The following is a 26,735-nucleotide window of genomic DNA, read 5'->3' on the forward strand; positions in this document are numbered from 1 at the left end:
CACAATATTTTCACATCTAACTCTATGAATTAAGGGTTTATGTTGACCAAACCAGAGCTGGCTGGACCAGTGGAAAGACACCTGTATATATACATATATATATATATAAATATTGGAACATTTTAACTTATCGACCAGCCCTTGTGTGTATAACAGCAAACCACAGCCACAGCATCTGCTCACTCTAAACACTTGCATTTGCACAGAACATACAAGAAGTAAAATTCTGTTGCTTTACTTAATGATCCTGATGTCTTAGTTTGTGAGTTACCATGACAAAACCCAATGGTGTGCTCATATTAGCTCAGCTAGCTCCTCTCGGCAACAGCTGGGCTTTGGAATACAGATACACAACACTACACTGTCTCATTAACCTCAGCTCTGAGAGGAACCTCCAGATTTTTACTTGTAACATCACTTAATTTAGATCCACAGGAAGACTCATTTTCCAGGTATCTCACTTTTTCCAGCCTTCATGTTTGCTCATTACCTTTGCACACATGGTGCTATCAGCTGTGGTTACTGGGAGATTCACAGATTTACAAAAATTGAAATGGCTCAAAAGCAAAACACTAAACAGGCAGATCTGCATCGCTATCTTTTCGCTGGTGACAATGTTTTTTGTTTTTTTTAAGTTTAATATTGTTCTATTTCCAAGCAGTTTTTTGAATGTTTCACATCACACATGTTTGTAACTAAAACAATTCATCTCTCCGTCAGTCTTTTTTTCTCCCCTCCTCCTCTGTTCCTCCATCCCACTCTGGAAATCACTTCCTTTTTAACATGCTCAACATGTTTCATAGACAGACACACACACACACGCTACAGTCGAGCGGACAGGACACAAGGTCCAGCCGTCCCCCATCCCCCACCTGCGGCCCTGCTGGCTGTCACTCATCTTAACTGACGGCTGCTGTGAGGCCTGAACTGCCAGGCTCAGCCTGTGGAGAGATTAAAGTCAGCGGGGAAAGAGGATTTACTCTCCACTGTTTTCTCTCCTCTCTCTCACACACTCTCTCCTCTAACTCTTTCTCCTCTCACTCGCTTTCTTTGTTTCACTTCATCCCCTTTCCACTCCCTCTCTGTCTATGAATGTATACAGTAGATGTCCAGGAAAAAGAGTGGGGGAGCAAATATTACCTGACATTTAGGTATCCATTTACATAGAAATAAATGTCTCATCTGTAGCTGACTGATATAACACAACAATTCAGTTTCAAGCTGAATACTTCACGACTGGTGTCATTTTGGGAGTTTCCCAGGTCCGATCATCTGGCTCACAGCAGGGCTGGATAGTACGCATGAAAAGCCATTATGGCTGAAATCTTGTCACCTGCATCAACGGGATAACGACAAAGGACAAAAGCCTCATAGTAGTCACAAGTGATGTCTAGAAATGCAGAACAAAAACACCACAGCAATGAGCGCATCTCATCAAAGACAAAATGAGCAACAAATTCAAGTGTGTTGGAGAACATTGACTTAGATGGAGACATTAAAAGGGCACCAGTGAATTATTGATCAGAATATTAATAGCATCAATCCTAAAAGCTGTTAAAGGGAAATTTGCAAACAGTATGAGAGGAGGTTCGCAAAGAGCCAGGATGTGACGTTAATGAGCAAAACAAGTAAGAACCTGAACACAGCAGCATATTCACTATTTGTTGTGAGAAAAAGAAGATGGAAATTGTTGTTGTGTTTTGTAATTGGACCAAATCCCCATCTGTCTCGCTGAACAGTGGACTCCTACGTCTGTCATTCTTTCTACATTTCTTTTTTCCTTGATTTGTTTCTATGGACGTTGTTGTCTGTCTCTGTTTACCTCCCACCTTGTCAGTCACATCCATCATCACATCTTTTCATTCCTACAAAGCCATCAGCACACGGGCGGCCAGCTCATGTCAAGCTATGGAGATGATTTGAAGTAGGTGAGTTTGCTTGATAGCGTGTGTACGAAGTAGAACAGAGCAGCGTACAGTTTTGGCACAAAGCTCCAGAAGGGGACTGGATTAGCACTGTCATAGCCTGACATGATTAACACACAGCTACACAGCCCCAGTCGTGGAGGAATCCAACAACAAGCTATTTCAGGCAACAAAGGAAAATCCTGTCAAAGCATACAAATGGAAAATTCCACTCTGAAAACACAGAAACCCAGAGGAAAGTACAGCACGCCTTTGTGTGAACAACACTGTAAGAGCTGTCAGTTATGAACGAGCCATGTGGGGAAGACAGTGTCAGTGTTACTGTGGAAGCATTTCACCTGTTAGTCAGAACAAAGTTTGCAATTTGTACAGTATTATGAATTCACTACATACTGATATGACTGATAGATGGACACAAAACTGCAGTTTTCAGTCATATACAGTAAAATGAATAATGATGTAAATCCAGGGTGATATTGTGCATACTGGTAATAATACTAATCCAAATTTAACCCAGATTTAACCACAATAATCAAAGATTAAGGCAATTACAGCCAAAGATAGTTCAGAAGAACACACTTCTGTCTCCCTTATGAGCAGTAGGCGATTTGAGGGGGGGGGGTTGTTTAGCTGAATATGTTAGTCTAGTCTGCCTGACTCACTGACCCTTTATCTGACTGTGGTTTGTGCAAGGTAGAATCCATGGCCCCGACCACAGATCTGAAATATCATTAGCCTCACTGTGCTGTGTATTGATTAATCCACAGTGCTATCCATGGTCCTGAAGTGGCAGACAGATTTGTAATTGCGCCTTTTTCAAGTGGCAAGTAGCCTGTTGAGTTGCATGAAATTTAAAGGTGTGTTTACTTCTTACATTAACACACTATTATAAAAGGCCAATTGCAGTAGGGAGAGAAAGAGGAATACTGGCTAAAATAGAATTGTAGAATCAGAAATTAACAGTTAGGGTAAAGGCATCCTGCAAAAATACCTTTTGGGAGATATACATGGATATGTGTGTTAACTGGTGGTGTGTGGGCAGGGGGGTGTGCCCTTTGCGCCCTCACCTCTCTTAAAAGTTAAAAAATCACCAACTGCTTACAAAGCACATGCAAACAAACAAACATTGTCACATTTGAACCTTTTCTGTTTATGCATGTAACGGTAGTATGAATCCAGTCCAGTATACAGCGGACTTTAATCAGGTTCTAGCATTTTGCACTGAAATGCAGCACTTATCTGCCATCGATCCACCACAGTCTCTCCCACAACAACAGTAAATTTACACAGATCATCTACCATAGAAAGTATCTGCAGCCTGGATGAAGGATAAATGCATAGTAGGGTCTTCCACTGCATGCAGGACTAATTCAGGAGAGATGCAGCATAAAAAAAAAACAAAGTCACACTTTTTTTGCATCCCTCACTGTAGCAGACTGTCAGGCTGCAGTGATAAACTGTCTCGACTCTGAACTGGATAGACTGCTATCAATCAAGCGCCATGTTCGGTTGAGATAAACAATGTTTGTGAAGGAAGTAGGACATCAGGAGACACTGGTTGTACTGAAACTCACAGTCAGGGAAACCAGGTCAGCTTGTCAGTTGCTCAGTTGTATGTTTCTCAGAGGTTTATAGAAGCACTAACCTAAATCTGGGGGATTTTTAGGATAGCTGCGCACTTTTCCCTCTATTTCATGCATTTGTTTTTGTGGATTAGTTAGAGAGGCAGTGGGAAATGAGACAGTGGGCTCATTTTGACTGAAAATTAGCATTGCTATTTCTGTAAAGCTCCTATTCATTGTATAATTGTAAAGCCACTTGTGTAGAACTGAACGGCACAGAAGTGAACCCTGGGCAGCTAGTCGGTTTCTGGAGGGGCAAAGATTTGACCCAACAGGACGAACATATACAAAGGAGCCATCATGGAAAGCTGGGAAAGATTTCAAAACAGTGAGATTTCTCTTTTGCTTTCATTTATGCACATCCCTTCCCTCAGCACTGTTGCACAAACACACTGAAAGTAAGAGAGGTCTCTTACTCCCTCTCTCCCTCCTTTATTTGCAAAAGACTTAATCATGACTGCAGCTTGAAACGTAATAATAATCTCAGTAATTATAACACAGACATCCAATGCTTGCTTTCTCTCTTCTGTCCATTTAAAGTGAAGGAGACTGTAAACCCACTGTGTCACACACAACAGTGTGCGTGCATGCGTGCTTGCGTGCATGTGTGCATGTGTGTGTTCTGTAAAGGTCAGCGCATCTCCACTCTCGAAAAGTGAAAACATCACACAGGGAGAACTGGTTCAAGGACAAGAAGGAGAGCAGCAGCAGGGCAGACAGGGGTGTGTGTTTGTGTGTGCGAGAGTGGGAGGGTCCAACATCTTACCACATCAAAGAAGAACAATGTTTCATTATTCACAGGATAAAACCAGGTCAACATTACTAATGCAACAGCTGTGTGTGTGTGTGTCTGTGTGACAGCCGGAGTACGCACAGCACACACAGTGTGTGTGCTCACATGTGTGTTTCAGGACATACATCCGTCTGTACGTGTGTACATGTGTGTATGTGTGGTCTAGGGTTTGTTGATTGTCTGTCCCATTCAGCCCTCTATTCTTATTGCGGCAGTTGGTCTCAGTTTGTGCCAGATCACATTATTCATTTCCATACTTTTTTTCTGACTTCATGTTTCTAATAATACAAATGTGACCATCTGGGGTCCCAACCTGGTTTAACAGAAGAAGTGCACTTGAAAAGTCCCTTAGAGATAAAGCCAAATGGTTCCAAAGATGCATGCTTACATAACAAAACTGCAAATTGTTCTGTAGTTCCAAACAGATGTAATTTTGTAAGTTGAGAATAGTTTAATAAAAACCAATCATATCATGTAATGACTAAGTCTGGTCAACAAACCAGTCCTCACTAGAACTGATGGCGTTGTCTTAATCATACCTTCACCTGCTAGCAGGGAGAGCAGGGTCCAAGGCCCCAACATAACTCCAGAAGCGCACCATCAGCATCTTATCAACGCTAAATTTGCCTGCTCTGGAGATCATAGAATATATTTGAGCACAATGAAGTGAGGGGAATAACAAAAAGGTCTCAGTGTACACTGTGCTGAAAGTTGGAAGCTCACACATACGCACACACCCGCACACAAACACCCAAATACACACAAGCAGTTGTGTAACCCTGCAGATCCAGCTCCTACCCTGCAAAAACAATTATCCTGGCATCAGAGAGGCTCTTAAGATGGAGAGGCTGGTACCCATCAATCACACACAAAACTACATGTAATAACACAAACGCGCTTACATGTTCTATATCCACTGATGCCTTGTCAGTTGATTTGAACCTGCCTGGTCAGCACCTGATGACACTTCATGTATAAGATCAACCCCCTCCGACAACCATCATGTTATATTAGGTACATGCACACAACAGTGACGGTTCAGGATTGTTGCAGTATATCACTTTCTGCAGCTCATGTTTGTCTGTCTTCATGCCCTGCCACGTATCTCTCACATCATTATTTTAGGGTCTCAGAGATTAACTGTTCCATCTATACATTCAGTATTCACACAGTGACCAAGTTTAATTTCTAGAAATTATGTTTATATTATGTTTTATGTATATAGAGTTATGAACAGGGTTAATGGTTTCTGAGTGAAGGAAATGCTACATTTATGTATCATGCTGGAGTAGCAGGGAGGTAGGAAGGGTGGATGGCGGGGCGGTTATAAATGGTAATAACGGAAATAAACACATTGTGTCTGACTTTTTTCTGTATTAAACCATCTGTATCGGCCATCTTATTGGATATTTTTGCAGATATGGTAATTAACAACATCTCTTCCTCATGTTAATAGGTAATAATCTGGTTGCTGTTACTTTCCCTTCAAAACATATTTGCTGTGGCAAATTGGTTGTATATTAAGGTCATTTCTAGGTGCTGGGGTAGTTTGATCTATGATGAACAGCACTGTTTCCATCTAGCAAAACTGAATTTAAACAGGACATTTGACTCCAAGGCAAATGAAAGTAGTGTTTGACACAACAGGTGTGACTTGGACCGAATGGGGCTGGAACACTGAGACTCTGACATTTACTCAACTGCTGCTTCTGGCGGTGGTTGTTTGTTGTGTTGCACATCAAGGACTTGAAGCTAACGCAGAAATGATTAATTTGTCTATTACTAAAATAGAACATTTATTATTAGTCTACTGACAGCAAAATGTATTGGCTCATATACAACATTTCCATTACCATTAGGCAAAATGTTTGTTTTTAGTGCAGTTTTTCACAGTCACACACACACACACACACACACACACACACACACACATACATGCATACATACTGTACCTCCCTGCTGACCTATGAGCAGTAAACACATGCCAAGATGTGACGGCCACAGAGCATGATGGGAGCCTGAGGGCTAAACTATTCAGACAGTACACCCACCACTTCATGCCTGACTGCTAATATACCATACATATACCAACAACCACACACACATACACACACAAAGGCAACTGGCACATCCTCGCTAGTGTTTACTAATGCAACTTCATATAATGTTAGAATGAAAATCAAACTGCATGTTATAGAGTAAGATGGCTTTAACTACATATCATCAACGTATAAAAATGTTCTATCTTAAGATCTTTTCTGAAACTTTCATTTGAGCAAAATGTATTTGAGGCAGAGCAAGGACTTATTTCATTACTTCACATTCAATTCCTGGAGTCTTCAGTCACACATCAAAAAGCTAAAACTAGGTTTCCACCCACACTAAAAAGTACTCTTAAATTCAAAGTATTCAAAACTGCAGGACGGATTTCAGATGTTCAGAGAACAGCTTCATCATCAAGCCTCCTGATTTCCATCCAGGTTGACCACAATGGTGGAATGTGAATAGTACAAGGTTGAAAAGCCCATACAGCGCTGGTTTTCTGCCCACAGCAACGCCTGCCGTGACAATATGGCCTCGACGAATTAAAACATTCCCTATGGAGAGACAGGAAGGACCCACAGAGAGAAATCTGCTGTGGAAAATTACTGAGGAAATCGGGAGGGTAAATACCTGAGCATGTAATTTATGTGCTTTTTTCCAGTGAAACGCCACCAAAATGGACATCTTAGATGTTATCATCGCAAAGGCAATTGCCTATAATTTGCCACAACTTTGAAGTTCCTATATTTTTCATAATCACAGACCCTCATTTTTTTTCACTTAACTTTCCCACATCATGATCATTCCACAGAGTAACTGCATGCAGCTGCCACTTAACGACTGAGGAAAGAGGTACAGGTGTAAAAATATACCATTTAAGATGTCCGGCTCTGGTTTTAACACCTTTGCTGTAACAGTGGATTACGAGACCCAAATGACAAGAGGTTCCCAGGCATTTTTGTTTCAGCTGAGCAGGGATGACGGAGCAGATTGCATTTCTGACATTTCCTCGTTATATAATCCAAGAGAAGGCGGACAGAGCGCTATGGTAGGGGGGCTAGGATTGAGACAGGCAGATTAACCAGAGACATGGACTGAAGGAAGACAGACACAAGCAGAGGTGGAGTGGTCAGTCAGAAAGGACAGAATATACACATTAAACTCGACATTTAAACTGTTTTAGAAACTGCATCAGATGGATAATTACACTAAATCTTGTTGCAAAATGATGCATTTAGCATCTGCAGCCACCTACAGACATCTTCCCAAATTCTGCTGTCAACTTTTACTGAACGTCAACATCTTCACAAGAAATCAGGCAGACAGACTGATGTGCAGGCACACAGATATGCAGGCAGGGAAACATGGTGGTGTGGGATGTGCAGGAGATTCAAAGCAATCATCTGTGGCCTGCAGGGATAATCACCGCAAAGCCCCACTGTCCCATTCACTGAGGATAAAACCCACTGGATTAATCTGTAGGCCTACAGAATACACACACACACACACAGAGATGCCTCACAACACTTACATAACACATGGACCACTCTCCCTCGCGCGCTCTTTTACTTTGCCTGCCACATACATGCTTTCCCTTTGCTTTCACTTTGGCATTCACAGCCTCTCTCACTTCTGCTCGCACTAACACACACAAAACCTAGAGAGTACACACATACACACTCCACCACCCCCTCCTTTCCACCGTTTCTTCTCCTCTCTCCTCCCGCTTGCACACATTTAAATGGACACCTGTCAACATGCTACTTTGTAAATGCTGTTCTTTTACATACTGACAGGTACGTATAATACGGTACATATACACGACACACACACGCGTACACACAAATAATAAGGACAATTCCTGTGAGGAATTCAAGTAAGAGAGGGGTCGATGAGCTTCCCTGCAGGGTGTAGCTACTGAACCACAGGAATCAGGTTACTTCAGATGCGCCATCTCATCCTGATCAATAAGAGGGAAAAATATCACAATTTCAAACATATGAAATGATCTCGCATGTCGATGGAGTACCAGGATCAGATTACAGAGGTGTGTCTGTCTCTGTTTCTGTGAAGGGAACAAATCAGGGCTGCAGGGCAGGAAATTGGTCCACCATAAAGCTTGATTTTTTTTAAAGGTGCCCTGTGGAGTTTCCTTGTAAACAACATCAAAACACATTATGTGCAACCTTGATGTCTAACAAATATGTTGAATGCATTTAATTCCTCATAAAACATTTGCACACGTTAAAAAAGAAAAAAACGTGTGCAAATGTCAAACAAAATCGGGACCACTTGTAAAAGCATTGCTCCATAGCACAGCTAGCCTCAAACACTCCACAGGGTACCTTCATGTCAAATTACATTTCCAGAGATAAGACAAAGTCATTGTTTTCCAAGTGACAAGCAAGGCTCTAGTTTTGGCTCTGAGTTGACTTTGGAGTTAAGTCCCAAATCTTAGATTTTATGTGCAGCGTCTAACAGAAATGGAGAATTGACTCACTGCAAACTTTTTCTAGCATCTTTCTCTTCTTCACACGTGGAGAAGATATCACGTCGTTCCAAGTCAAAAGGTTAAAATCTAAAGTCATGGTCACTGGTTTCAAAGTCAGATGACGATGATGACAACGACGATGTTAATGTCAAGTCAAATCTAAAACCAAGTCAGCGCCGCTGTAAGTAGCACCGATGATTTAACTATGAATACAGTGTGTGGGTGAGCCCAAAACAACCCGCAGGGCTTCTAAAAACAGCTGCCCCTGCTAGAAAAGATGGAATTAACTAAAGATGACAAACTGTCACATTTGTTAGTCAAGTCTATTATGTTAAAAGATGTGCCACTCAAACATTAACAGGTTTGAAGAGTGCACTTCCAAAACAAATCTGTATATAAAAATCCCACAGGATAAAAAAAAGGCAGCAGTTGCCAAGAACGGTCTGCAAAAGCCATCTCCCTGCTCAGTTTATTGCTGAAAGCTAATAAGTGAGCAACATGCAGTGAAAATTAGATTGTGATCACAGTGCATTCTTGGATGCTACTGTTTTTCTGCCATCTGGCATTTTTTATAGCAGATTACATTGAAATTCAACAAGGAGAGCGGCACAAAAAGAACAAGATGAATACATTTAACTGTGACTGTTTGAAAGGGACCAGAGAAAAAGTGTGTTACTGTGTGTGTGTGTGCACACGCCTGTGTGTTTCCGACAGATGTAGCAGTACCAGACCGGAGGCTGGTGGTAATTTCTCACTTTTCTGTGGGCAGGGTGATGGATTTTCTCACTGATTATTTGGGTTCATGTTTACCAGAACATTTCAGCTGCTTCACTATACAGATAATCAGTGAGAAACACCTGTTTCACCTGCGGCCTGAACAAACTAACAGCACCAGCTCACCGAAACACCAGGTTTAATGACACTCCAAGCACGTTTTCCCCAATTTGCCAGCTAGATAAAGTGCCAGAGTTCACATTGTACTGACTGAATTTAATTAACAGTTCAATGCTGATTTAATTGATATTTGTAGTTTAATTCATCCACAAAATCCTTTTTATTAAACTGGAGCAGAAACATAAAACATTTATTGTTATCCTAACTGATATATGTTTACTCTCAGTTACAAATAACACCAGACTGCCAAACAAAGATGAGATGCAGGTCATTAATTACATGATTTAACTTCAGCTCCACGGCAAAGCCCAAAGGCAGGCCATCATTCACACATTTACAACAGTTTCTTCTAACTCCTAAAACAAGGCTCACTTCACAACATTATTAGTTCACACAGTCACAAGAAAAGCTTTATTTGCTGGTTTCACAGCGTACGGATATTTTGTGAAATGGGCCTTTATCAACCTTTTTCAGCAGAAATGCTGCGCTTCACTGAGTCATAGCTGTAACTCTTTGTTCCTGTGTCCCCACATGGAGACACGGGAAGCAAACTGCTGCCAAACTCTGGGTGTGCCAAACAACAACAGCACTTTGGCCTTCCTGCTCTCCCTCAACATGGACAGACAGTATTAAGTGTATCCATTAATGACTCCATGTGCTTTATTAGGTCAGAGACACTAGAGTGAATAGTCATGGATGCGGGAAGGGGCCCATGGAGAATGCCTGTGCACACAGGGTCTAGAATTCTGTGTTACACCCCTGAAGACAACAAATGATTACACCTTTGGGCAAAACTCAGAGACCGTGCAGAACAATGTCCATCTGAATTGTCATCCACATGAAGCCTGCCAATATGTGACAACACAGAGGAAATCATCTCATTGTTTCCAGTGCAGATCCACTTGTATGGCGTCTTTTCAAACGTGCCAGTATCTGCCTTGTTGCACAGCCAGATAAACTTCTGCACAGCACCGTGTCTTTTCCTCCAGCCTTGGAGGGATATCTGAATATTTCAGCTCTCGTTCGATAACTTGCACTGCTTTTGTCCGCTCGGGCTCATCCGGAGTGAACCACACGGGGCTCCGGAGCTGTCCGCGGTGCTGAACGCCACTCATCCTGCAGGAGGCTTCAAACCCGCGGTCAGAAAGACGAGAAACGGCTTCACCCAGGCTGCTTCATCCGCTACTTTAATCCTGACAACAAACAGCCACTTTAATCTCGTAAGGTGTTTAGGGCGCGAGCTGCCGTCCGAACAGTGGTTTGATGCACAAAAACGCCACGAAGTTGCATCTTTTCAGCGTGAATCTGCACTGAGAGACTACAGCAACACCACAGGAACAGATCTGACTTCACGGGCTTTGTTAAACCGCTCAGTGTTGTAAAAAAAAAACAACACATAAACAACAACTATAACGAACATCTTCATGTTGCTGGAGAAAACTTTCACAAGGCAGCACTCTGTGATAAACAGCCTTCAACAGCCCAACTTTAAAGCCGCTTATTTAGCTATAAGTATTTACTTATTCTATTTTTTAAACAGTGGACACAACTGAGTTAAAGAAACAAACAAAAAACTAGTCCTACCTACCTGGTTTCGCTTCTTCGGCTCTTCTTCTTCTTCGTCTTCTTTTTATTTTGCTGTGTTTGTCGGGACTCGGGATGAAAATGTCGGTCCGTGCCGCCGCTCCACTCAACGGGACTGTCCCCGGTGGAAACACACCGCCCTCCTCCACTCCGACCGCAAAGCGTCACGCATTGACAAACCACACACTTCCTGTCAATGTTTTACAAAATAAAAACCTCGGCAAAGACGCCTTCTTGTTGAGTTGAACTGAACTTTTTTAACCCTTTAAGGGAGTTTCGTTCACCGCTGCAGCAGGACAGAAGGGATATTGTGGCGAGCGATGCCTCCATGTTGACTTTCTTCGGACCCTCAACTGCTCGGTTTCTAACTGCAGCGTTTCCCGCCAGAAACTCTTTCAGGAAGCGAACCGACTCAACACCTTCTCGGATATATTTTTGAACAGCTAACCAACACATCTGAATTTGCCAAGAAACTGAAAACTAAGACTAAACGAAAACACATCAAGAGCTCTCAAACATCCAGGGATAGGACTATTCTCTCACTGTCCCTCAACAACAGCAGTCCCCTAAAGACAGTTCCGTGCTGAGTCCGTGTTTTTAATTGATTAATGAAAGATGAACAGAAATTGCTGCCCTAATGTATTTATGTGATCATCTATTTCTAATTTAATGACGAAATGACGATGGAAATTTTACGTATTATTGGCAAGTAATTTAGAGCTTATAGATGGACCATTACAATGGACTATATGCAATAAAATCATTAATTTCAGGTATTATTATTGTCATTATCATATATAAAAATTTTGTATATGATAATTTCTTTAAACGTTTTTTCATTCACGTTTGCGCCATTTAAATCTTTTGGTCTCTTTTAATTTGACGGTATCCTCACCTAACTTCCTTCCTCACTGTGCTGAGTTTGATGGTGCTCACAAAATGGCCGCGCCCTCTGACGTTGGAGGGAGTGGACAAAAGGTTGTTTTGTTGTGATTTTTTTCATTTTATTGAAAGAAGTTCTAACATGCATCTGTAGAACATGACATTAGTGCTTTACAATACAGCGAGAAAATTACTTCCAAATACTTAGAAGATCATAAGAAAAACTTCAATTGAGAAGTAAAATTAGCAAACGCAAATTATGACAAAAGTGGGTCAAGTGGTTTTAATTGATTTTTAGTATTGGTATGTCACAAGGATTTAGAAAAGCTTCAGAAACAGCGACTTAAAAAAAATTTGGATTTGTGTTATGCCGGTGGAATCAAATAGTTCACAACAGATAACCCGTTTGTCCTGCATAAGAAAATCCCAAAGCAAAGATGCAGTTTAAAGGTTTAAATAAAGGTCTGATGGCTGATGGCATTTTAAAAGACGTGAGGTTGGAATATGTGCCACCATCGTTGTCTTCTCTTTTAATTCATCTCATTCTAACCCGGTGCCGTAACATTTTATTTGCATGGATTCTGTTAAGAGCCGAACCTCTAACAACTGAAAATAAGAAAAAACAAGACATATTTGAGCAGTAGTAACCTCTGCTCTGTTACCTTAAATGCACCACAGGATCCCACACCACACTCCATGTCGGTCCATGGTATGTCCACTGTATCCCACTAGCATGCAGCCCAGTGTGCGCAGACATACGTGCACATTCTGTTCATGTGCACAGTTCCCTGACAGAAAGGCTCTTTGAGATTCTCCTCAGTGATAAAGCCTGGTACCCCTGGAGTCCTTGACTTTGCATAATCATATACATGATACCGTTTTTGATTTTTTTGTAACGCCACAAGGCACAAGATGTGAACACTGAATATGACCAAAAATACATCTCACATCCGCTGGGTGCTTTTGTCAGGCTCTCATCACTTCACTTCACTTCGGCTTTTCTTCTTCCTGCTTACCCCTCTCCAGTTTTCTTATCATTGGTTCGTTGGAAAACCAACATTTCACAGAGCGTTTTTTTTGGTTTTACAGCAGAACATCCGGTTAGCCCTTCAGGTCTGATAAGAAACAGAGGACCTGACCTTTACAGGAGATGGATCTGCCTTTTCCACCCGGGGTTCAGATCATTACGAGCCCAAAGAAGAAACCATTTCAGACCTCCTTTCCAAATTGATGATCCAACAGCAATGAGCCTGAGCACAATGAATCTCATTGGACTGCCATTGATTGCAGCAGACTGATTCCTCACCTCGGGTGTTGTGCTTTCAAAATGACTTAGTGAATTAATGCACCACACAGTACATCCAGATATTAACGTGAGCGCAGTTTCACTCATGTGTTACACAGAAGGGATCTGAAAAGGTTCGACAAGACTCTTTTGAATAAATGCTGTCAGGATGTTTCAGAGAAGGGGGCTTTAGGACGGGGGATGGAACAGGTGACGACACTCTGCCCTGCCTGACTCAACACAGGAAATTGCTGCTGTGTTGCATCATGTATCCAAATTCCACACAGTGTCTCCTGATATGGCCTCCACTCAGAGTTACACACAGTTCAGCACAGCATGAAGAGAATAAATGCTTCAGTTTCTTATTCCTCTTGAGTGCTTATGAAGCACAACAATCCATACAGTCCCAAATCCTTTTAATGATTATTAAAAGCTTGCAGTTAATAAGTTCAACAGCATATTTAGCTTGCATTAAAAATATGATGGGTTTTTTTGCTGCCACAGTCAGGTTTCAGATCTTGTGTTGACTGGAGTCCTCTCTGCACTGACTCCCAGCCAGGGGTGCTTGTGCCCCAGAGGATGGTGTGGATCAGCTCCTTTGAATAAACAGAAATATGACTTGATTTAAATGTGCATTACCACATAGTGAGTCCGCCGTAACACCTCGTGTTGGACTTGTGAGTGCATGAACGCTAATTAGCAAGCCAGCAGAGATGCAAGCAAGGTGGAAGTGGACAGCTGGACCAATGAGGGAACAGTAGTGACAGGTAACCTGAGGGAAGAAGAGTTACACTACTGAAAAGTAACAGAAAAAGAACAGAAAGCAATAAATAAATGCTTGAAACACACAGCTAAAAGTAGCCTAATGGATTAATAGCCAAAAGTAATGGATACGTGCTAAACTGGCTAAAATCAATGGCTAAGAGGTTGGAATAGTGAACCAAGTGTGATGGAAGTGGAACTGATAGCCAAAGTAATATATGACCATTAAAATGATGAAATTAGCTGAAAGAGTCAAATGTGTCACCTGCACTCACATAGTCAGCTGGTGCAGATGCTTTTTTTTTTTTATAGTTGACTTACGTTGCTTCCTGTTGAACAATACAAGCTCGATCATGTCTTCCCCCGGGTGACGTGAGCTGTTGTTACTGCCGTGTCGGGTGCAGACCTCCACTGTGTCCGTGTTTTTATATGAACATGCAGCATGTGTGTTATTTCATACGTGCAGTCAGCAGAGATGTGATAGTCCCAGAGGGAGGGCAGAGAGCTGAAGCACCAGCCTAGAAGACCATCACAGTCTGACACTCGTCTCAACGCCATCGATCCTGGTAATGGAGCTGCCACGACCCTCCTCTCCACAAAACTCTGCTGCCACTTGCAGACACAGTGTTTAGGCTTTAAGAGGTCGGTCGTTTTCCGAACAGCTTCAGTGATCAGGAAGGATGTGAGCTTTGTTGATTTACCTTTAGAAAAGATGCATTGATACACATTTAACACAATTCTTTGGCACCACCGGACATCTGTGTCAGGCCAGAAATTCGACTTTAAATCTGCCTTCTTTTGTTGCATAGTTTTACCGTTTAGGATGACAGAGGATTTGAAAATGAATGCAAAGCTTTAAATAAGGCTCACAAAATATCTCTGCAAGAGTATCTCACTGTCGTTGGACTGTGACCAAGCAGGACCAGGGCCGCTGTCGGAGCACTGGGTTTTCTTTTGCACTAGTTTGCTGTTTTGCATCTGTGCCTGAGAAGATTCACAGATATCAAAGGATGTTCCAGATCTGGGCTCATCGGCGGCTGGAGGCAGTGACCCTTACACCGGCTTTGGAAATAATGTCTTAAGTCTCTTTCTTTGCCCTTCTGACTGGGCCGGAAACAAATTTCATAAAATTTGGACCACTTTTGTTGCCGTAATTTTGACTTTCCTTTTCGTTTGAAATGTCCCAACAATGTTGTCAAGCTCTTGACCCTTTAGGGTTATTGTGTAGTTGTGCTTTAGGGTCCATTTGAATGAATATTGTAGTTGCTCAAACCAGACGAGGTTATTTGTGGCCGCTGCAGGTAAGAACTGCACATGTAGCCACATGCAACATCCTCACAACAGCAGTGTGAACAACCTTTGACTCAGAGTTTGGTCCAGTTTAAACTCTGGTTTGCATTACTTTAAGTGTTCGCTGTGTTATTTATAACTGGAAGACTTTTCTCTTTCTCCACTAGCGTGTTTTTGAAATGTATATGAACAGGACTTCTGACGTCATGCACTGTCACGCTGCACTGATCCACCGTTATTGTCACGACACTAAATAGCGTCACGTCATCATGTGGCTCAGCCTGCAGCAGGACTACAGTTACCTTCATGTACAGTTGCAGTTTCAGCAGTTAACAGTTGCTGGATTGAGTTGTTTTTTTGTTTTTTTTTTAATCTCATGGTTTTAGCCAATGAACAGAGAGATTACCGAGAAAAATAGAGACTGTATTCAGTACATGCACTGCAAAAAAAAAAAAAAAAAAAAAAACCTGGTTGCTGGTTATATTTCTCTCCACCAGCCAGCCTTACTTATTTGAACCCTTCGGTGATATTGTGGGTTTTGTGTGACAGTGAGAGGTCAGGCTATCCCGCCACAGGAGGGAGTTGTGGTGTATGATGTGGACTCACATGAGCACGCCTCTGAACGGGGATCCTTTCAACAAGTTTCTTTAATTTCAGTCAGAATAATCCAGTTGTTCTGAATCCTGTTCTTGACATATTTGTTTATCACCATACAGCAGCTACAGCAGATGGGGTACTAATACTTGTTGTGCAGAAGGTCATGTGACCAGCACAGCTGACCACATCTGCACACACTGGTGGGTTTTTTTTTTTTTTACTGTGAAATGTGAAAGCGGAGCACAAAAGAAGAAGGACCTCCAGCATCATTCAATGGAGCTGTGATGCTGTTTCACATCACAACATCACAAACCTTCTTTTAAACTCAGTTCTTCACGCCATCATACGTTAATATTCATTCCATCTGTGCAATATTATCATATTTTTACTGTGCTTATTATTTTTACTTCATCAGGTTTCACCGTCACAAAGGGACTCGTCTTCACTCGTCTTCATCTACCTGACAGCAGGCCTTCCATGAGTCTCAACATGAGTGCTGTGTGTGAGGATGACTCAGATGAAACTCAGAAGTTTCTATTCTTAATTCTGTGCTGTACCTGAGAAGCTGAAGTTTTACGGGCCGTTTCACTGCTGCGACAGGCCTGCTGGGGCAGGGGGGCGAGTCTGAGAGCTCCACAGTGGGCTGACTCTGAGAGGGACGGAGCAGACGGTGAGGTTAGTCACACAGCACAAACACCGTCCAAGATAGTTCAGCATACCAGGTCAAGTTTGACTCTTTTGACCGGCGTCTTGGACTCAGGAGTGCCAGGTCTCTTCGTGCCCTGTGAGCTCGCACTGGGAGTGAGACGCCTGTCGAGGACTCATCAGACCTGGTGCCTTTAGTCCCCGGAGGATGTGTCTCAACTTTCAGCTTCCTTGCTGATGTTTCCTTGTTGGCAATTCCTTTAATGTTACAGTACAAGGAAAATTTTATTTTATTGTAACGATCTTGATTTAAAGGACCAAACCTATGTTGGCTGTGGAAAAGACCAAAACACAAGAGAGATTTATTCAAAGAGGAAATATAATAAAAGCAACAGAAAGAACAGAAACTCCAGACTGACCCAGAAACAACGAACTGAAGTCAGACAGCACACATGAACAGCTTAACAACACATTAAAATCTCCAACAATCACCTGAACAAGCTTCAGTCCAGAGTTTGAATTAATGACAACAAACAACAAAAACCTGGTCTGTGCATCCATAAAACAATCAGCTTTCAGATATTCCATTTAAGTACTAATTAAAGTGCAATACTGCTTGTTGAGGGTTCAAAGGCTAAACACATCTCAGCAAACTTCTGTTCAAATTTTCATTTAATAACAGATATTAAAAAGTCAGTCTGCATCATCATTAAAAACTGCAATTCAACAATTAGTTCAAGTACAAATTTAAGTGAGGGACATATAATAAAAAATCTAATAACAGCAAATATAAAAAATATTTGTTGGCACATTCAAGAATTCATGTCTGGTACAAAACACATTAATTTACACAACCAAACCACATCAGTTACGTTATTCAATGAACAAAGAGTCCAAAGAGCCTTAAGGAGCTAACAAAAATCACAAAATCAACTTAAATACTACAATGTGCAAAAACAAGCGGATTTAAGCAACACAGTTCAGGTCATTCAATTGAGCCGCAGTGACATACAAGCTGCCACAGTCCTGACATGCTCCTCCAGAAAAAAAAAGTCATGCAAAACAATGTGTTATCTCTGCAGCAACATGTTTTCAGTGCCATATTTGTAGTTCCTTTGGAACAGCAACACAGATGAAAAAGATGTCTCACCATTCATTCACAGGTCTCTGTGAGCCTCTCCTTATCGAGTGACTCCTGTCTTTTGATTGCAGTCTCTCCTCAAATAAAACATTAAGAGCTTTTTCAAATATTGTCATTTCTCTGAAGCACAGCATGTTCTGTCCCTTCCACTTGTGCTCTACCACTTGCATTGACTTCATTCACTGAATACTATACTATTACTACTCATACTATGCTTGTATTCTTTCTGTTGTTGTATTCTTTTATTTTGTGAAGCACTTTGTGTTGCATTTTAAATGGATGAAAAGTGCTATTTAAATTGATTGATTGATTGAAGATGCTGCTGTTTAACTGTTTACAGTTCCAGTTATAACCAACCTAAGCAAGATGGCTCAACAGGTGCCTAACATCCATCACACTGAGCCACACAAAACACAGAAAAGTCAAATCAAAGTCCTGCCCCTCCAAACTGTATTATGGAAAAAGATGTGACAAAGCTCAAAGCCGTCTTCAAATACACCACCTGACCTCAGATACTCAGTGAGTTTAGTGGTCTGGATCAGCTCAGCCTCTTCAGGTAGATCCTCACTGATGGGAGCAGTGATCTGGGAACACTTGGGGGAATGTCTGGGGTTCAAGGAGCTTGGCTCTCTGTTTGACCGTAAAGGGACATTGGCTTGTTAACACATTAGTCCTGCAACAGTCACGACACAAGAAGTATATGCAGGTACGGCCATATCAAGACACCTTGGGAGGACTTGAGCCTCCCATTGTGCTCAGAAATCTGAAATAAATTGTGTCAACTTAGTACATGACTCCAATCATCAGGTCTGTATCAATACCAGTCGAAACATGAACAAAAGGCAAGTTCAAGGAGGACTGTGAGTTGCAGATGACCTGTACCGACCATTTACCAGCTTTACTTTCCCTATATCTTTAAAAAGCAAGAGAAAACACACTTACTAAGACATGTTAGTGACAGTTTAGCGCTTTTCTGTTTGGAAAGAGAAAATAAAGACACGTGACTTTATGTTAAAACAATTAATCCTTTGTCAGGTGACCAGAACAGGTCCACCATACAAACAAATAATGTGTCCATGTCGTGTTTACAGCTTGTTTCCACTGCCCCCGAGTGGCCACAAATATAACTGCAGGCTTAACGGAAGTATAAAGCCACAGTGTAGATTTCTATATGATACGATGAATTTATCTATTCTGACGTGAACGTTTCCCACCAGGTATGATTGTATACTGAAACATGAGTGTCAACTAAACATGTGTGATCACACTGATGGTGTCACATACCATAGATAGCTGGAGGAATAGATGAACTGTGTTAAGCAAAGCTCTCCTGGCAAGCTTGTCTCAGGGCTATTTGACACAACACCTTCCTGTTGCCAGGATATGTGTTAGGTCTGTGTCCCACATGCAGGGAAGCCAAAGAGCTTGACTGTCCTGACCTACTAACATGAACCACTACATGCTGATTGCCAGAACGACAGCAGCAATGTCAGCAGAGACTGCTAATCTCTAAAAACATGCATCTGTATACGAATAGAGATTCAGTCGGCAAGGGACAAGATTTTGTTATCTGACACGTTCTGGTTCCCATTCATGGCCTGAGCCTGGGCTCGGGTCGCATGAAGTAAACAGGCCTTGTGGAGAGCACAAGAGGCAAAACACATTGGCCGAAATGCAATCTGAGGACCCATCAAATCATTTTTTAAAATCTGAGCTCATGTGCAGGTATCTGTTCATATAGATGAGACCAAATGTCGAGTTGTTGAGTTTGTAACTCAAACCAAATATTGGCCGCTGCCCTCAGAGGCTGAAGGGTTGTCTGACAACACTGATGGGTTCTGAGGTTGAGACGGTACTTACTCCAAACATTCACACGTTGCCTGCTGTGAACCGGACGGAGGGGACTTGGAGAGAAGTGGAGGTGTTAAGCTGCTGCGACCTGTGTTAAGCATTTATGTCACCATCTCAAAACAGTCCTGCGTTGTTTTACAGGCACACACGCCCACTCTGACTGTCTTCAATGGGAAAAAAAGACACACAATCACTGAGAGTCAAACATCAGTCAACATTTACTGCCAAACGCAACACAGTCAAAACAAACGATAAATTAGAATTGCACAACGAAGTAATGAACATTAACACTGAACTGTCAACTCGACAACAGAATCACACAGTGCCTCCGAGGTGTGCAAACCTGACTTCCTACAGACGATGACATAAGCCTTTGACTTCACACTGAGTCTGCAGGTGTTGGTGGTGTTGCAGGTGTGCAGTTGTTGCAACAATTTGATCAATTTGGGTTTCAGCCCATTTTAAGTTGATGTGATGATAAAAACATTCATTATATGAACTTACATTTGACTCGAGTGTCTTTGTTCAAAGACACATGGCAACTGTTGAAGAGTTAATGTGGCAGCTTCTCCTTCACCTGCTGCTGAAAATAACACACGTCACACACGTCTTTAAATTACAACCCTCCACATTTTCTTCAGTAATCAGTAAAACAAACTGCACTACAAATGTTAATACCTCAAATATGACTCCACAATCAACAGGAGGAGTCTGCTGCAATGAACGTCTGTGTGAGAAATGACTGATGCCACAAAAAACCAAACAGTGCTTGTTCTTAAAAAGTGCCCATTTGTGAGTAGTTTCTTCAGGTCTAATACTGTTAGTTTCTAGACAGAGCTAGCTGCATGAGGACATATGTGCACTGTTAACACAAAGCATTATCATTTTGATCCCCACCACACACAGAGGAATACAATCTTCCCAGCTGATCAGACTCAGGAACATCACGTAGGTTTGAGTCTTTGACTGCTAAACGCTGCTGAACGAGCTTTCTGTCCATCACTGGAGCCACCAAACATCCACGCTGTGGCTCTTAGTATTGTCAGTCAAGCACAGAGCTGGTGCACTCCGACCTTCAAGATCCACGCAGACTAGAAGCCGTCCTCTGTCACCTTCTGGAAACCACTCAACAGCTCCTGAGCAAATGCGTACAGGGACGAAGAAAACATCATCCCTGGAGGTCAAAGGTCCGCAGGCAGTGACTGGAGCAGCAATAGGCCACGAAACTCACAGTCGTCCTTCAGAGGAAAGAAGTGAGGAGAAAGCATGTTAAGCTGCCATCTAGTTGACACAACTCAGCACTAGCTCTGTAGGCAGTCCTGGAGGGGATGGAGGTGTGTTTGTTCTGACCTGCGGTGCACTCCTGCCAGTGCGGTGTCACGGAGGGGGAAGAGTTTGGGGTAGATGATGGTGAACATGGCTTGACTGCAGCGGTGGCAGTGTCCAAGGGGGAACTGCAGCAGGTCCAGCAGGCTCTTTGGGAGGCTGATGGGAGGCAGCAAGCTGAAGTCTAAAAACAAGAGAATGATGAGTCAGTTTTATTCCATTTTGTAATTCCTAAACTAAATTAAGAAACAAAATATTATATATATATATACACATATATATATATACACACACATATACATATATACACACACACACATATATATACATACATACATATATACGTGTGTGTGTATATATATATACACACACACACACATATACATATATACACACACACATACATATATACATATATACACATACACACACACACACACACACACACACACACACACACACACACACACACACACACACATATATATGTATATATACACGGTTAATGAAATGATGCCCAATTCTCTCAAAAAACTGAGATAAATTAGATAATCTACTGAATCTACTGGTCGTAAGAATTTGGCCGTAAGTGCAAGCACAGCACTTATTACTGTGACATAGAGGTTCAGTTCAACAGTTACTCAGTTTCTAATAAAATTGGTTGATTAATCTGCTATTGGCTTTTTCTGCTCCAAACGGTTGTTTATAACAGCCTTTAATAATCCACTATCGATCAACCCCTATCATAAACAAATAAAAAACAAAACATAAGAAAGTTAAGTGTAGTATATGTCTAAGTGAAGTGCTCACCTGCTGGCCGGTGGTGGTACATGCGGTGCAGGGTTCTCATGGCGAGCTCCTCCAGTGGAACCACGTTATCCGTCTCTGAGCCCACCACGTTCACTTCAGCCGGAAGCCCGACCAGAGCCTCACTCAGCGCCTCACCCGCCACCTTACCCAGGTCGCTCTCCAACACCTGGGCTGACACACCGCACCTGTACCAGAGCAACACACGCAGATACAGTTCCTCGATGTATTTTCTTAATCTCATACAGAACGTTATGTAACTCCACTCCTTCTGCAGTTTCGTATGGTTAAACTACTTCATACTACTCTGTATCGAATGGAGGTGAACTGATCCAAGTCAAATGAAATGAGTACAACTTCAGCTGTCCTAAACTGTTTGAAAGTGATCTGTCTGGTGAGCTGCATTACTCGCTGCAGCCGATGACCTTGTTATACAAGTAGGAGGGAAGGCCTTTTAGGTCCACGTTGTTGTCCACAAACACAAACTGCAGCTCCCGTGATCTGCCCAGATCTGAAACACACACACAGACGTTAACACCACCTAGCTAATAATATCTACATCGCTATGGCAACACAAAGGGGGTATACTGACCGAGTGGTAGGAAGGTCAGCCGGTTGGCGGCCATGGAGAGCTGGTTGAGGCGGTGGAGACAGCAGAGTTGTCGGGGAACGTGGCTCAATAGGTTTTGGTCCGCTGTCAGATTTTGCAGGGAAATGCAGCGGTGCAGCTGATCTGGAAGAGACGTCAGCTGGTTCATCGACACGTCCAGAGACTCCAGTTCCTGCAGATCGCCGATCTCTGAAGGCGTCACACAGACAGACATGAGAGAGAGGCTGAAACAGTCTGTGCAGATCAGATCTTTAACATTTCAAAAACTAATCGACAAAAAAGATCTCACATTAAAAACGGCACAAAATCTAACTCAGCAGACGCTTTTGTACTGGGATTGTTTGGAACTTCAGTGTTGGTTGACTAAATCCTTTATTTTAACTGCAGACTAACAGCAGCATTATTTTTCATGTTATCTAACATTTCCTAACAGTCCAGAAACAAGAAAGAACACTTGGATATTTATGCTGGGAACTGTGAGCCTCTCAGTATCACATTCACCTTTTCTAATGTTTTCTGTGGTCACTAACTTACAGCAAGTGAGAGGATTCAGTCACTATTTCCAAAGGAATAAATGCAGACAGACTGTTGGTGTGATAACACCTTTGACCTTTTGTCACAAAATTACAAATGCACATTTCTAAGCTGCGCTTGAAATGGCAATGAAACTTTCCTGGGACATCGAGAACCACGACAAAGAATAAGAAAACTCAAAAGATCTGAAGAAGGCAAACAGATCTGTGTGTTAAACCTGCCATGAGTCGCCTGTGGCTAGACAAACATACAAACAGCTTACATTTTTGTTTTCCACAATTAACAGCAATGTTTCTTAATCATTTACAAGGTTAAAAAAACCTTATGAAAATGGTAAATTAAACAATAGCTGTGTTTATTAATCCTCCAGAATAATATGAAAGTAGACAAAAACCTGGATTTTATCTTTGGATACTGTATAATACTGAGTTTTCCCGACTGTCTCGATAACACACAGGAAATAACCCTGTCAGTGCTGTTCTACAACACAGAGAAGCTGTTTTCTGTCTCTTTGTTGCCAGTTCAGTTGAGTAACTCTGTCGCCCTCTGCTGGCAAACATAATACTCACAACTCAACTCGACTTCACACCTGACTGTGGGAAATGTAATTGGATATAAATTGTTAATTAAATTTCATCCTTTAAATGAATTATAAAATGAGACTGGTGCAGGTGAGCTGCGTGGGGCACAGACACATTTCCTGGATACAGAAACTCACAGTATAAATATGTTTAAATGTATATATTTCGTTTTATCTTTACCCTCTACTATATGCACTTTACCTGACTCTAAACACCTTAAATGGCTTCATCTCAACACATTCATGATGGCTCTGATGCTTTATTACAGAGGTCCCAAAGAACCATTACTTCATTTCAACTGTTCAGCTATTTCTTAAAAGCTTGAGTGATAAAATAAACCCAAAGAGCTCTGTGTAAAATAACAAGCCAGACGGTGGCTGTGTTTTACCTGGAGGAAGGCATTTCAGCTGGTTATTGGACAGTCTCAAGTGCCGTAGAGACCGCAGTCGGCCAATCTCCGGACAGAGGAGCTGGAGGGCGTTATTGCTCAGGTCCAGTGACTGCAGTCGGGCCAGATTTCCAATAGCTTGGGATCAAACCAGAGTCAAAAAATAACCTTCAGAGGGACTTCATCTCCACATTTTTCTGGTTTCAATTCTTTTGCTTTCTGCTTTACTGCAGGTCTTACTAAGGTCCCATGTATACCATATTAAGTCATGTCAGTATTATTAAATTGTGTGTTATGTGTGATCTCATCTCTAATTTCATTGTGGCTGTTGGTTTGCTTGTTTAGTGTCATTTAATGTTTTTTCTTTAACATGAACACTCCCTTGTTCAATCTCAACAGGATCAGCTGCTCCTTGTCACATTTAATATTGTTGAATCACTTTGGATCTGTGTTTTACTAATGAACTAAAAGCATTTGTCAAGTGGAACAATCATGCACAGGCATTTGATGACAATGACTTGGACCACAAAGACTTTCTCAAAGTTGGGCAGCAATGGATTTGAATGCTGTTAAATGAAAGCTAAGTGATAGAAAGAAATCACTGTAGACACTGGCACATTGTTATTACATAAAGCAGGACCTACCTTCAGGAATAATGACTATGTTGTTTGAGTGCAAATACCTTAAAAGGAAAAAAAAAAACAAAAACAAATTCACTCAACAATTCATTGACAAATGAAACAGTGTGAAGCCTTTTATTTTCATGTCAGTGAAGTCCTGGAGTCTGTCTGAATGTGGCAAGCCGTAGGATTAGTGGTACAAAAAAACTAAAATTAGCTGAATACTCACAGTTCAATTAGATTTGGGAGCTTCTGAGCAAGATTATCAGGCTGAGACAGAGAGAGAAACAGAAATAATGAGTAAATCTCACTGGGAGTAAACTTGTGAAATTTCCCTGCTCACTGTTCTCTTTTGTGGAACGGACAGACCTAAAATGTGTATAAGTGTGTTGACCCATGTTCTGTCAGGTATTTATGTTTGCATCAAGTCTATCGGTGATGTCTGACACCGCAAAATCACCGTAAATACCAGTGTAGTGAGTGAATTCCTCTTCATGTACAGTCTTTCCAGAAACTGCAGGCCTTCGTCCTTCAGCAGCTCTACGGGGAAATGGTTCAGGTTTCTGTAGTTAAGAAACAGGCTTTTATGGCGCTCCTGCTTGGCCATGAAAATAGTCTCATAGAGTTCAGTTGCCATTTCTGAGGAAACCTCTCCTCCCCGGTGAAGGAGACTTGGCAGTGGCACCTTCTTCTCTGGCATTACTGTTACCTGATAGAATAACACGAGAACAGAGATATTGAGAAACACCACTGTTTGTTTGACTGTTAGGATCAATAGAACCAAAGGTAAGTTTTATGCCTCTGCAACATATATGACTCTAGTTAAAGGTGCACAGGCTTTACATACAGCCGATGCATGTTAGTTCATTTAAAGTTTGAGACAGACTATGTTTCTGTAGGAGGCAACGGCTGCTTTGACAGGCCACTCGTGGCTAAATTACCGCAATTAATAGTAGGTTAAGTTATCCGGCACGTTTGACACTGACGACGCGGAGCAGCTACTGTGTTAGAGACACGACATAATGCAGAAAGACACTGTAGCCTGTGGCTTGCTTTATGTTAGCGATAACTTAACGCTACTTCAGTTCACTTGTCTAGCTGACATTACGCTCGCCTGTCAGTCTTAGCATCATTAGCATGCTAGCTAAGTGGCTGTTATTAGCACATCACTATCGATAATAGGCCGCTCAAAAAACCGTTATTTACCTTAACTGTGCCTCATCATTTTATTCTAAAATTATGTCTCACATATGGTCATGGCCCTCTACGTGCAAAATTTGCGTTTGTGAAAGCACACTAGCTAACGCTTCGTTGTTGAACTGAGAGTTATCTACCGTAAACAACGTAAGACGTCACTGTATCAGGTCAACGGTCACGCTAATCTTCTTCTCCTTCTGAATTTACTGCAGACAGGACGCTGCTGGTATATTGCTGCTGCCACCTGCTGGTACATCGTTAAACTGCATGAGAAATGACATCCTTCAAGCATTGTTTAAAGTTGTACTTACTCAAGTAGTGAAGTACTAGACGTGAAACTTTGAGGTAACTGAACTTTAGTATATCCTACTTCTACTCCACTACACTTCAGATTGAAATATCTTATTTTCTTAACTGCAGCCACAGTGGAGTAAAACTGCATTTATCCCACTGTAGTGTAGCCAAGACCAGTCCTCCATCATCACTCCAATCTGTTGTGGATTCAGTTTTATTCTAGCTGTACGGCTACTGTACTGTGCTGCTAATGATAGAGTCTGAGACAATCCTTGTGCCACAGACCCAGCGCTCTCAACTGAGGAGTGAAATATTAAAAAAATTGTCTTGTTGTACCTGCTCCACCATTAAACAATTTAGAAAAAGTAAGCACTTTTTGGATGAGAAACGCTGGATGAATCAGGCAAAATGTGAGACCCTTCACTAGCATTGTTTATTATGTGGCAGCACCACTGTGGCAGTTGGAGCACACATGATACACACTTCCAAACAAAGACAAGCAGTGAAAAAGTTTGCATACATTTTTATTCATCTTAAATCTTGTGTAGAAAAAAAGAATCAGAGAAACAGACA

The 26,735-nt window shown here is 41.8% G+C and overlaps 2 protein-coding genes across 2 annotated transcripts in view; both read right to left on the minus strand.

Moving 5' to 3' along the window:
• The window catches only part of LOC121627566 (synaptosomal-associated protein 25-A-like), a 35,772-nt gene extending 24,288 nt beyond the window's left edge, over positions 1–11,484 (minus strand). Inside the window, exon 1 of the mRNA XM_041966549.1 lies at positions 11,357–11,484. The gene's annotated coding sequence lies outside the window, so the exon portion shown is untranslated. The remainder of the gene's footprint in view (positions 1–11,356) is intronic.
• Positions 11,485–20,005: 8,521 nt separating this feature from the next.
• lrrc28 (leucine rich repeat containing 28) lies at positions 20,006–26,021 on the minus strand. Its single transcript, XM_041935397.1, has 10 exons — positions 25,878–26,021; positions 25,141–25,380; positions 24,901–24,941; positions 24,696–24,733; positions 24,052–24,189; positions 22,531–22,737; positions 22,347–22,449; positions 21,942–22,126; positions 21,156–21,315; positions 20,006–21,043 (listed from the first exon to the last, which is right to left on the minus strand). Exons 2-10 carry the CDS (start codon positions 25,369–25,371, stop codon positions 20,974–20,976), a joined length of 1,173 nt encoding a protein of 390 aa, XP_041791331.1. The 5' UTR covers positions 25,372–25,380; positions 25,878–26,021; the 3' UTR covers positions 20,006–20,973.
• Between the last annotated feature and the right edge of the window lie 714 nt (positions 26,022–26,735).

Source organism: Chelmon rostratus, chromosome 1, assembly GCF_017976325.1.
Source record: "Chelmon rostratus isolate fCheRos1 chromosome 1, fCheRos1.pri, whole genome shotgun sequence".
In the NCBI taxonomy this organism is placed as follows: Eukaryota; Metazoa; Chordata; class Actinopteri; order Chaetodontiformes; family Chaetodontidae; genus Chelmon; species Chelmon rostratus.

Coding starts and splice junctions, on each gene's coding strand:
- lrrc28 (XM_041935397.1), bottom strand. CDS start 25,371: ATGCCAGAGAAGAAGGTGCCACTGCCAAGTCTCCTTCACCGGGGAGGA. Junction 24,942..25,140: donor GGAATTCACTCACTACACTG/GTATTTACGGTG, acceptor TCTCTGTCTCAG/CCTGATAATCTTGCTCAGAA. Junction 24,190..24,695: donor CATAGTCATTATTCCTGAAG/GTAGGTCCTGCT, acceptor TTTGATCCCAAG/CTATTGGAAATCTGGCCCGA.